Here is a 13,757-nt window from a genome sequence, read left to right as displayed (position 1 = left end):
ACCACGGCTGATTAATCTGCCAATGAGCGATATCTGTCAATCATAATTCTGTAATTTTATTGTATGTACATTATTTAAGCATGAAATATTTTATTTGTAAAGCAGTTAGGTCTCCGACTTTGTACGGAACACAACGGCTATATTCTGGACGCTCCAGAAATAGCCATCCGTCAAGTCAAAGTTATCATCATTAAATTCCAAAGTTCAACTTCAACATTTTCTTTCGTCATCTTTAAATCGTGACAAAACGTGCGGAAGTTTCCGTATGTTAATTGGTGGAGATAATCCTGGTAGTACCCACTTCTACGCTGGGTACGCTTTCCCGAAACCTCAACTGCCAAGCAAGTATTTCCCGCGAGTGACTCAAAGAAGGACCAACTCTATTCGGAATCACACGGACTGGATTTTAACCAAGACTGTGTTCGCCATACTTTGGAGTTAACCAGGGTAACGTTTTGACTGTAACCATTCAGGATGGCATTATGCTATAGATGTGGAGGCCACTTCGCCCCAAACCCATCCGATGTGTTGTCCAGCAAACGGATGTTACTGTTTCCGATGTGGAAACATTGGCCACTTTTCGAGAATGTGTTTTAATCGAACCGGACATTGTACTACAAATGTTGGTACAACAGGATATTATCCCTGGACCAGTCAGCGACAACTGCCTATCCATCCTGTTCCTGTCCCGAAAAACTCTTCGGACAGTAAGTCCGTTATTCGCACTGCACCAAAGAAAAAGGCCAAGTCAACATCTAAACGGCGGCGAGATTCCGAACGTCTCAGGAAATTCCGAGAAACCAAAAAGGTATTGTGTATTTTTCCATTCAGTAACATTGAAAACAGTGAACTTCAAAACTATTTCCAGAAAGACTCTAACTACAGCAACCAGATAATTTCATTACAGTCAAAACTTGTTTGTACCAAAATTACCATCTCCAAAATATCAGAAAAGTGTGCTAAATTACAAAGATCAAACGAAATTCTAGAAGAGGAATGTGCACGCGCCAAAAATATGAATATAACCAATTATGTGTCTCAAATTAAGGAACTAGAAAAAGCATTGGACAACAGAAAGAAAATTATGAAAAGCAAAGACGAAACAATCAGTACATTACAAACAACCGCGAAACAAAAAGAACAGACACAACGACAGATTGCGAATTTAAAGTTCAAAATTTCGGAGAAGGACGAGGAATTAAAACAGAAACAAAACATAATCACAAGCCTCCAAAAACAACTTAGTTACTACAGCGCTCCAAATACTACCAGACCGAATACTTTTCCCGGACCACGAAACCAACCACAAAATAATTCACGACGCCAGCGACCACACATTTCCTATGAAAACCGAGCGAATAGACTCCATCAAAACAGAGGACAGTTTAATTAAGACGCGGGACGCGTCTTTCCCGGAGCGGAAGGAAGTTATCACAAAGAATTTTGTGATAAATTTTAAAGTGCTTTGAACTTGCGTTAATAGTTGCTAAATTTTACATCAATCATCAGTTAATACTATTGTGTGTAATTTGACATTCCTAAGGTTATATTCTTGATCATATTTACGTTTGCGACATTTGAGATAAAACCCCATATGTGTGATAACTGTGTATATCCTCTGGCAATTTACTTTGATACCTTTTCTGAAAGATTTTAAGTTCCATTCTATTACGTAACCGGATTAATGTCACGGCCATCCTAATTGCCTAAAGGACACTGACCACGGCTGATTAATCTGCCAATGAGCGATATCTGTCAATCATAATTCTGTAATTTTATTGTATGTACATTATTTAAGCATGAAATATTTTATTTGTAAAGCAGTTAGGTCTCCGACTTTGTACGGAACACAACGGCTATATTCTGGACGCTCCAGAATAGCCATCCGTCAAGTCAAAGTTATCATCATTAAATTCCAAAGTTCAACTTCAACATTTTCTTTCGTCATCTTTAAATTGTGACAAAACGTGCGGAAGTTTCCGTATGTTATTTCTATCATGTCACCTCTTACACGTCTGTAACTCAGGGTTGGGAGTTTTAACTTCTTAAGCCTCTCAGGATAAGATAGGTTATCCATTCTCGGTAGTTGTTTAGTCGCCTTTCTTTGTACTCCTTCCAACTGTTCAATGTGTTTCATTTTATATGGTCTCCAGACAACACTTGCATATTCCAGATGGGTTCTTACCAAAGATTTGTAACGTGGAATAAATAGTTTAGAATCTAGGAACTTAAATGTTCTTCTGATCATACCGAAAATTGAAGTTGCTTTTTGTACTTTTTCGCTTATGTGTTTGTCAAATGTAAGCTCTTTATCAAATATGACCCCCAGGTCCTTTTCTTCTTCCACTTCTTCTAATGTTGTATCATTAAGCACATATCCTATGGTGGCTGATTACGGCCATCTCGTGTTGTTGTGTTGTCGCCTTGTCGTGTTGTCGCCTTGTCGAGTTGCCGCGGTCTCAAACTGCGACAACCCGAGATTTAACAGTTAAAATGTCGACTAGTCGCGTTTTCGAGCCGCGACAAGTCGACAACACGACAACACGACAAGTCGACAACACGACAAGTCGACATTTCAAACACGCTAATTAGCGCGTACAGAATCTCGTGTTGTCGCGGTAAAATGTCGACTTGTCGTGTTGTCGAGTTGTCGACTTGTCGTGTTGTCGAGTTGTCGACTTGTCGCCTTCCTGTTACACATGCGCAAACAATGGATAACACTCGCCATATTGGATTGCTAATGAAAATAATTGTGTGCATGTGTTTGTAGCTATATGAAGATATTTGATAGCAATTTCTTTACCGAGAGTTGTCAAAGTATTTTTCTCTGAACTATGAATTTCAATAATTTGTTTATTATATTATAATCGTGTAATAATGGTCTGGTCACGCCGTCTGATTAGTACGCAGTAATCGTCATCTGTTAATTTTAAGGTCACTTGAACCGCTAAGGCCTAATAGTTCGAAGGCCCGTTAATCCGAAAATTAGAAAATATTGCAATTTTATGGTGGCATATGTCTGCCATCGATTTGCCGACTTACGACTTAATAATGTCGACATCGTTAAGGCATTAAGTCGACATCATATCGATAGATGTCGACATAAACAGAAGAATATGTCGACTTACCACATGTACATGCCCACATAATGATTCCAAGATATTTATGTAGACAGTCGGTAACTCGGCGATTAATGTGTTTATGCTCGGGTGTGACACCGACTTGTCAGTTATTGATGTCGACATCTAAACTAAAAGATGTCGACATCTGGTCTTGAAAGTGGAAATCAAAGGCCACCCTTTCATAAAGCACTGTGTATATGCAGCAAAAGCCATACAGCAGAGATCGACGTTGATTGTTAATTAAAGTTTTTATTTATTTGATTTAAAAAAAAAAACACCAAAAAAAATTGTGATCCTGCACATCCCGGCCATGAAACTGTAGCCTGCGTGTACGTAGCTGTTAGCCCGAGCTAAGGAAGTGTACAACGAATTATTAATATATATAACCGTGTGTTGAAAATTCGTTTCAAAGCTGTGTGTGTGTTTTGTTGATTGCCATTCGTACCAAGTCCATGTAGTACATACCGTACTATACTATATTAAAAGAATGAATGAAAAAAAAATAAAAAAAAATTTATGTTGTATTTTCTTGTGAATCCCGAAAAATACCAGTTACGTAATTTAAAAGCCATAAAGGTCACAGTACAGGTACACAATACACATTGGGAAACCAGCTTTACTTGTTAGCTTGGCCTGTCCATATATATATAATATACATAAATATTTACATCCGTCGATACACTTATATAAAGGCACAACGAATTTTTGTTACGGTCTCAATGGTCAGATACAACCTTTGGGCTAAAAATCCTCCAGGGACGCGGTTTTAAACTCCCAACTCGCGATACATCTGCATCTATTTTTCGTAGTAAAAACATGCATTCTTTGTAGTCAAACGTAGTAAAAAAAAGTCACGTGCTTGTACCACATTCATGCCATTGGCCGGAATATACAATTGTATTATGGGTAACTAGTGATCACGTGATTTTGTGTTTACTTCCAAATATGGTGATAGTTTGCTTGCCATTTCTTCGGGGAAATTGATTTATTTGAAAATATTTAGACTCCAAAATGCTATTAATATTGCATGCATATCATTTTGACTTGCACATATGCACTGTTTTACTATAAATAATGAACTGAAATGAGTTGTAAAACTGCCATTTTCCCGTTTTGTAAATAAATGATACAATACGAATTGACCAATTCAATAGGTCTAACCGTCTAATCTAAAATCAGCGAAGATCGGCTACTCCCGGCTAAATTCGTAGAATTCTAAATTTATATTTATATATATTATTACCTGCTTTAGGGTTCAGAACATATACATATAACACAGAGAAAATAAGATCTTCTTCAAAAGGCCTAATTATGTATAAATACCAGGTCAGAGAAATCACTCTATTTGGAAGTAAACACACACTCATGTGATCACTAGTTACCCACTAATACAATTCCATATTTATTTCAGCCAATGGCATGAATGAGGTATAATCACGTGATTTGTTTTACTACGTTTTACTACAAAGAACGCGTGTTTTGTACCATTATGGGGGAAATCCTCCGCGGATCGTGGTTTCATTTCCACCATTTGAAATTGTTAGCAATACTATCATATCATAGTTTATTTTCCATATTATTTCCAAACAAATAGTATAAGCTTCCGCATAGCCCACTTAGCTTTTTGGGAATCTAATACATACATGTATGTACACATATACTAAGAAACACGGGTTTATGTGCTTACATGGCAGCTTCCCGCCTGGTAAATTGGGACCTAGGACCTAACTCATTATGCTTCGGTAGGTTCCGTACGAAAATGTATCATTTTGTTTGTCAGAATAACTCTTCATAGATTGAAAGGTCTCAAGGCCCTCTACCAATATTGTGAATTTCATGGCCCTGGGGTCTCGGAATTTTCCCCAGGGGATAGGGTCTGTACCATAGTTTATATAGGGAAACACATTTATGAGCATTATTTGCTCAATTTTCATAGGAAACAGATGCAATTGAATCAAATACTCTTCATATATTAAAAGGTTAAATGGGTATCATCACTGGCTGATTTCATGGGCCTGATAGGCCAAATATATGGTGCTTATATACAGTGTATGTATTTGTTTCATTCTTTATCCGAACTCGGGTGACCAATCAGAAAAAAAACATGCATGGCTGACAGGTGGCTATGTGTTTTGTTATTCCTGCTATATAGACTTCATTTTTAGTTTTCCCATGTTATAAAACATTTCCAAGAGGAAAGAAAAAGGTAAAGAATAACAGAAATAGAGAAAAGATCCATCTTTTATTGGCATGATTTACATCAGTCAGTAGTGGGTACCAAGTTCATTAAACTTTTTAAATGTGCAACTGCAGGGGCGTAGGAAGAAAAGGGTCCTCCTGCACATTTTTTCGTACTTCATTTTAGAAAATTTTGCCGCTTTGCGGCGCATTTCCTAAAAGTTCAAGCACGTAATGTTCAAACCTTTAATAATAAAAATTAAATACACATGAACTAGACTAAAAATGTCCATCAAGGGATTCTACTATTTCAAAAATGTTTCTTAAAATATTATATTGTTTATATGTCTAAGCAAGACAATTAAATCAATTCATTATTTTTTTTAGTTAAACAACAATGTGCTGATGGTGTGAAGTCGTATGTTCAGATCGAGCAGGGTTGCATAATGATATGACGACATTCACAATTATAATTTCTAAATGCAGGTAAATGTAAATCGAAAAATTACCACGTTAAGAACGCATTAAAATCCTCAAAATACACCGTAAAACTCATCTTGGCCATTCCAAATCGTAATATTTTTCGCGGGGGAGACCCCCCGGACCCCCAGAACACCAAAGTCTCGCGCATTCGGCGCTCGCAAAATCATCAAAATCGTAATTTTTTCCGGGGGAGATCCCCAGACCCCCAAAACACCAAAATCTCGCGCATTCGGCGTTCGCAAAATCATCAAAATCATCAAAATACATCGTAAAAATTATCTCAGCCATTCTAAATCGTAATATTTTTTTTCCAGGAGAGACTCCCGGACCTCCAAACACCAAAATCTCGACCCTTCGACGCTCGCACGCCATTTTGCATATTCATTAATTTCCTGTTAGCGTCGCCATTGATATGGATGTGTACAAGGATTATATGTAATGATTTATGAGAAAAAGTATATAAAGTATATATGGTTGTGTGTTGAATTAATCTCCCCCTGTGTGACCTATTGCAATTGTCTTTTGGCCGGCAACATCCAGTGTCTGTTGTAAACAATTTACAATCTTCTTAATAACCAAGAACCTCATACATGGACATGTTATTGGGCCATAGCATGCTGGGATGAAGGAATACAAAGTTTGTTCAAATCAATGATCTTGACCTATGTGCCAAGTCACAGGGCTGAGACATATTTATTTGTTTGTTTAAAAGCAAAACATTATTTATAACTGTGCATATCGGAATTCAGGTGACTGTTAGACATATATATCCTTATTGCCTTCTGCTCATTCTCAACTCTCATCCATTTGTAAACAATTCAAATTTTAACAAACTTCTTCTCCCACAACACGGTTTTTCTCATTTTACAGCAAGTACAAAAACAACAACAATCAAATTATTTACAATCATGAATATTTTGTATTGATATTAATTTTTTTTCAAATTTTCAGCAAAACAAACATGTTTCAAATTAATACACATATTTGATTAATATATTTGATCTGCATTCATTATTGAATTTTAAAAAAAATGAAAAAAATTAAAGTTTTAATCAAGGGAGATAAATCCGTTTTGAAGGATTTTCCACAAAGTGGAAAAGTTAAGATTAATCAGAGATTTACTATTTAAATCTCTGGATTAATTCACTTCCCATGAATTATTCAACCAAAATTTAGCCTGGTACATTAATACAAATTTATTAGATGAAGTAATTGTCGAGTATATATACATGAACTTTGACCTCTGCCATGGCACAACATGTAATCTTCAATTTATCAATGTTTCACAATCAAAGTCTACTCTAAGTCTTCTGTTTCAAATGGTGGAAATGAAACCACGATCCGCGGAGGATTTTCCCCATAATGGTACAAAAAGTCACGTGATTATACCTCATTCATGCCATTGGCCGAAATAAATATGGAATTGTATTAGTAGGTAACTAGTGATCACATGAGTGTGTGTTTACTTCCAAATAGAGTGATTTCTCTGATCTGGTATTTATACATAATTAGGCCTTTTGAAGAAGATCATATTTTCTCTGTGTTATATGTATATGTTCTGAACCCTAAAGCAGGTAATAATACATATAAATATAAATTTAGAATTCTACGAATTTAGCCGGGAGTAGCCGATCTTCGCTGATCCTAGATTAGACGGCTAGACCTATTGAATTGGTCAATTCGCATTATATCATTTATTTACAAAACGTGGAAATGACAGTTTTATAACTCATTTCAGTTCATTATTTATAGTAAAATAATACATATGTGCAAGTCAAAATGATATGCATGCAATATTAATAATATTTTGGAGTCTAAGTATTTTCAAATAAATCAATTTCTCCGAAGAAATGGCAAGCAAACTATCACCATATTTGGAAGTAAACACAAAATCACGTGATCACTAGTTACCCATAATACAATTGTATATTCCGGCCAATGGCATGAATGAGGTATAAGCACGTGACTTTTTTACTACGTTTTTACTACAAAAAATAGATGTAGATACAATGTATATCCCGAGTTTGGAGCTAAAACCGCGTCCCGCGGGAGGATTTTTAGCCCAAAGGTTGAATCTGGCCATTAAGACCATAACAAAAATTCGTTGTGCCTTTATTTAAGTGTATCGAGGGATGTAAATATATATGTATACATGTATATATGGACAGGGCAAGCTAACAAGTAAAGCTGGTTTCCAAATGGGTATTGTGTATCTGTACTGTGACCTTTTTGGCTTTTAAATAACGTAACTGGTATTTTTCGTATTGTTATTATTTATTTATTGTTGTTTTGGAAATCATTATTTTCTTGTCGTAAATTTTTCTTAATACTTTTAATATATCCAAAAACTGAGCGGTAGATAGATAGGGCGTGCACGGTAACTGGCTCCAGTATAACAGTTAATCAAGAGTTGTCGCTCTTACATTCGATCTTCAGTCAAAGAAACAACAAACTGAATCAAAATGTCAGACGACAAATACTCCACGCCTGATTTTTCTCACTTACGTGAGAAGGACTTTGAACACGTGTATGAGCCGGCAGAAGACACATTTCTATTTCTAGATGCGCTGACTCAAGAACATGACTACATCAAAGAAGCAAGGTAAGGAAATGATCTTGAAACACCTGACGTTAGCAAATTATTATTGCGTGCACGTTGGAAGTTGACAATGCTTTTTGACTAATAATCACATTTATATCGTATGGGTTTGAAATTCTGTAATGATGATCAAAATAAAGAATGTAAAACTCCTGTTTGTGGTAAACTCAGTACAAAAATCATACTCGATCTGATTTTGACAGTAGGGCGTAAAATCGTTTCGATCTTTTAAACGAGTAAAGTTGACTAGGCTTAACTTTTTAATACATATCATGTAGGCCTACTCTACTGGGACCCAACCAGTAGTCGTGAAGGAACATAAGTCGTGATTTGAGATTTTTTTTTTTTTTTTTTTGCATCTCATGAAACCCATTATTTTCACATATATATAACAATACCATCATAAAGTATTCGTCAGCAACTGCAGACATTCAGAAATCTGGACGCACAGTAGAATATGCACACAATCATGACTACTGTTCTATCATGACTACTGGTTGGGTCCTAGTACACAAAATATTCTACAAGTCATTTCACCCTAGTCCTCTTAACCCGCATATATTTAGCAGGCTAAAATCACCCTACTCCTACATGTGTATGAGGTCTTATTTGACCCAGATTACATTGGTTGGATATGCAAACGCAATGTTAAAAAGTATTGTTGTGTTAGCCTCTAACATCGTTGGAGTAATTTCACCTATGCCAGTTGATGAGCTTAGTAGCTTAGTGTATATATATATATATATATATATATATATACATGTAAATATCATGTGGCCCCTTAACTTGTTTATGGGATGTTGACAGATTGTCTCTCACTAGAAAAGAAATGATATTTAGAATTTGGTTATTTAATCAAATTGTTCTTGTTGTGACAATCTGCTAGCTAGACTACGGCTCAGCTTATGTAATGGCATGAAATTAAAGGGACAATTCAGTCTAAGAGAACGTTAAAATTTGTACATGTATCGAAAAAAACCCAGTTCTAATGGTAATTAGATCAGTCGGTTTTACTGTGATATGCCTGAAAAGCCCACGGTGGCGACTTGTGTGTGAAATGTTCAAAATCGCTCGCTGTCCGCCATTACACACTGTGGTCAAACTTCTTGTATGCCGACCCTGTCCCTTGCTCGTAGAGTAATGCAACTTTTGTCTAGAACTGCTCAAATTGCTCTGACAGTAGTGTGTTTACCTTATTAGGTGCATTGTCTTGCCTAAAAATCATTTTATCACCTTCTCAATGGTTATGTTTAACGGGCGTGACTTTGGCTTGGGTAAAGGTACAGCGTCCATATTTTACCTGCTTAAAGTGAACAGTCGGGCAAGGATGGCTAAAGTCGGTAAAAATGGTGTGAATGTATCCAGTATAATTTCTTATGAAATGGAAAAATAAAATCTCTCGTCAAAATCTGTCTGCGTATGAAGAAATTAATTTAAAAATATGGAAATTCTAAAACGTCCTCCCAGCTCACTATGTCCGTGGTTACATTTCCACGCAGCCTCGCTTTCAATGCTTGCAAATTTTCTTTACTTTAATGGTCAGAACTGGGAAACTAAGCAGAACTTGGCCGTCATATTAATATGTGAGAACTTTTGGAAGGCCAATGAACGCATTTAGACTGGTTTTCTTTGCCCGACTATTCACTTTAATCGTATTGATCAACGATTTGATATTTCAACGATATAAATTAAAATACTTAACAATGTCGAGGAATTTATAAATGTTTTACATTATATGTTTCATAAGAAATGTAGAACAATACATTTATGCTATATTTTGCTTCTTGGTTATGTAAAAGAATTAGCCTGAGGGAATTGTCTCTTTAAGTTTGTCCATTTTAAAAATTTAGTTAGTCTTTTGTTTTTACAGACCAGCCTGTTGTTTGGAGATCGGCTGTGGTTCTGGAGTTTGTATTACATTTCTGGCTAAAATGTTAGGCCCTGCTGCTGCAATGTACTGGTAAGTTTACACATCCATTTCTAAAATCACTAAACAATATGATCCAAAAAAAATTTGACCTAGGCTTAGCTTTACATACATTTTAAGGAATTCTTCACTTAAAATTCCCACAGGAAAGCATTACAGATTTTAATGAAGGCTAGATAGGTTTAAAGTTATATACTTTCTAAATTTTAAATACAAGTAACCTGTTTATTTTGAGATCATTGCAATTTTACTCTCTTTGTCCAGAAAAGAAATTCCCTTTGTGTTTCTCTAGGTGTACAGACATCAACCCACTGGCAGCTCGGGCCACAGAGAAAACCGCCAAACAAAACGGTGTCACAGTACTTCCTGTACTCACAGATCTGGTAAATCATTTATTATTAGAACTAGATCATAATTGATGAAGAATTTGATGTTAATTAATGAACTGGTTTAAGTGAATGTGTCTCAGTGTTCTAATTGGTCCAGAATTTGATGTAACACTTTCTCAATACTCCAGGGGTTCCACTCACTTTTTATCTCCACATTCCTGGACTATCTCATAGTAAAACTGAAGGCAGCTCAGGGGAATAAATCTGAACCAATCACAGGCCCACAAAAATTTTCTTTGAAGACTACAGAGAGAGTGACGCCCAACTTCAAAGCCACAGTCAACCACAGTATACTTATACAGCTCTTTTGATATGCATCAAAGGACTAAATTACCTGTTCTGTACTGTTGTCTCCATTTTTACTATGAGATAGTTCATTGGTGTAGAGATCGTTTGTGATCGAAACCCCTGGAGTATCGAGGCTGGATGTAACAATGCTGTACTGTGATAATTTATGACACTTGTAGGTCAGTTGTCTGAAGACTCGCCTCAAACACCAGGTGGATGTGCTACTATTCAACCCTCCATATGTTGTTACACCTTCAGAGGAGGTTAGTACTGCAAGGGGAGATAATTAAGGACAAAGGGAGATAATTAAGGACAAAAGGAGATAATTATGATGTTGGCAAGGGAGGAAATTATGTGGTTAGAAAGGGAGATAATGAATAGAGAATATAGATACATAGAGATAAGTACTACCAGAGAGAGATAATTAAGGTTGTGAAAAGAGAGATAACTATGTGAGTTCTGCCTTGGGGAGATAATTAAGAATATGAAAAGGGAGAGATAACTGTGATGTTGACAAGGGAGGTAATTTAGGGGTTAGAAAGGGCGATTTTGAAGGAAGAGTAAAGCTTAGATAAGGTTAGTACTGCTAGGGGGAGATAATTAAGGACATGAAGTGGGAGATAATTATTATATAACAAGGGAGGTAATAAAGGGGTAAGCAAGAGAGATAATGAAGGGAAAGATAGGTTAGATAAGGTTAGTACTACCAGGGGGGAGATAATTAAGGATTTGAAAAGGAGATAATTATGATATGACGAAGGAGGTAATAAAGGGAGAATAAAGGTTAGTTAATTAAGGTTACTACTGCCAGGGGGAGATAATTAAAAACATGAAAAGGGAGATAACTAACTAGGAGATTGACAATGTAGGGGTTAGAAAAGGAAATTAAGTCAAGACTCCTGCCGGCGGGATATAATAATGACATTTGCAAGAGATATTGAGAAGGCAAATAATTAAAAGGTTGGAAGAGGGGATACTGTGGAATTGGAAAAGGAGATATTTAAAAGATTGACAACAGATAGAAAAGGGAGGTAATTATGGGCATGGAAGGGGAGATAATTTAGGGAATACACTTAGAGAAATATAATTATGAGATTGACAAGGTAGATAATCAAGAGCTGGGATGGGGAAATAATTAAAGCAGTGAAAAGGGATATAGTAAGATTGGCAACATATTGACACACAGCAGGTAATTAATTATCAGGGTATAGCTTAATTACTAAAGGTTTTACACCCTTAAACCATATACCTAGTAATAAAAGTTTCTTCATAAATGCACTAAATAAACATGATTGATGGTGAAAGAACTTGACCTTTGACTGTTCCAGGTGGGTAGTAGTGGCATCGAAGCCTCGTGGGCTGGAGGATGCCACGGTCGGGAGGTGATGGATCGACTCTTCTCCCAAATTCCTGAAATTCTGTCTCCTCACGGAATATTTTACCTCGTCATAATCAAGGAAAATAATGCAGGTAGGTGTCATCATTGTGTAAATCGTAAATTGGGTAAATACTCTGTTTTATGGATAAATTCCACATTCTATTAATCAATGACAAATTCAAACCAATTGATATTGATTGTAGATAGGTTGCTATGTTATTGAATATTGATAGAGATAGCAATAGCTTATGAATCTTACATTTCACTCTCTTGGGTATTTCTGTTTACATTATCTTTTAAAATACATGACAATTTTGACTGATTAACATTCAATCTCATTCATTGTTTACCACATTGTATACCTTACATCATCCTTTCTACGATATAGCCCAGGGGTGGGTATCATGACAGTGATAGTAATCCCTAGAATATTGATGATGACCTTACATGAACATGTCTGTTCTATATGCAAGGATGTTGTGATGTGATTTTAATGTCATTTTACTGTATTATCAAAATGTTATGGAATTTTTAACATCTACTTTCAGATGAGATAGAAGAGATAATGAAGAGCTATGGATACAAAATGTGGACAGTAATATCGAGAAGATCAGGACCAGAATTTCTATCAATTTTGAAGTTTGCAAAAAGTTGACACATTATGAAAGACAAATTCTGTTGAAATATAAAAGTTATACTTTCATTAACTTTGGTAAGTCAGTAACTTCACCTTGATAATTAAGATTTGACTGATAAGTTTGAAGTTGGTAATGTCACATTATCAGCTAAGGTGAATTAAAGATGGTAAGCAATGTGTAAACTCATTTACCCCTGAAGACTCATTTAGGCTCTTCTAAATCAAAGACTAGACCAGTCCATAATGAAACTTCAGGGGTGAATAAGTTAATAATGTGTTTAGGGAGACTGCAGTATGTTTGTGTTGTCGACACCTTGTCATGATGCAACTCTGGACCTTTTTACGTGATAATGGTCAGTGATAAAGGTCACTCATTTCATAGTGACCATGTGCAAACCAGTCATCCAGCTTCCGTGATGTCGTCGATTAACCACAGCCAATACTCGTGCGGTGCAATCACTCGTGCATTTTACGCACACCCCTGGACTATCTCATAGTGAAATTGAAGGCAGAGCGGAAAACATTTGACCAATCACAGGCTAGCAAAGATTTCCTTTGAAGACTACAGAGAGAGCGACGCCTAACATCAAAGCCACACAGTCAACCACAGTGTACCGTTATACGGCTCTTTGATGAACATCAAATTACTAAATTACTGTTCTATTCTGTTGTCTCCAGTTTTTCTACGAGATTGTCCAGGGGTGTAGAGATCGTAAGTGATCGAAACCTCTGGAATATCAAGGATGCGGTGCAATA

General features: G+C 36.2%; 1 protein-coding gene across 1 annotated transcript; it reads left to right on the top strand.

Annotated features, from left to right (window-relative positions):
• The first annotated feature begins 8,216 nt into the window (after positions 1-8,216).
• On the top strand, positions 8,217-13,415 carry LOC138308953 (methyltransferase N6AMT1-like). The gene is made up of 6 exons (XM_069250009.1): positions 8,217-8,385; positions 10,253-10,342; positions 10,602-10,692; positions 11,166-11,249; positions 12,315-12,456; positions 12,913-13,415. The coding sequence occupies exons 1-6, from the start codon at positions 8,246-8,248 to the stop codon at positions 13,017-13,019; spliced, it is 654 nt and encodes a 217-aa protein (XP_069106110.1). The 5' UTR covers positions 8,217-8,245; the 3' UTR covers positions 13,020-13,415.
• The last annotated feature ends 342 nt before the right edge of the window (positions 13,416-13,757 follow it).

Source organism: Argopecten irradians, chromosome 15, assembly GCF_041381155.1.
Source record: "Argopecten irradians isolate NY chromosome 15, Ai_NY, whole genome shotgun sequence".
Lineage (NCBI taxonomy): Eukaryota > Metazoa > Mollusca > Bivalvia > Pectinida > Pectinidae > Argopecten > Argopecten irradians.
Note: the sequence above shows the minus strand (reverse complement) of the source record. Positions and strands in the feature narration are given on the sequence as shown.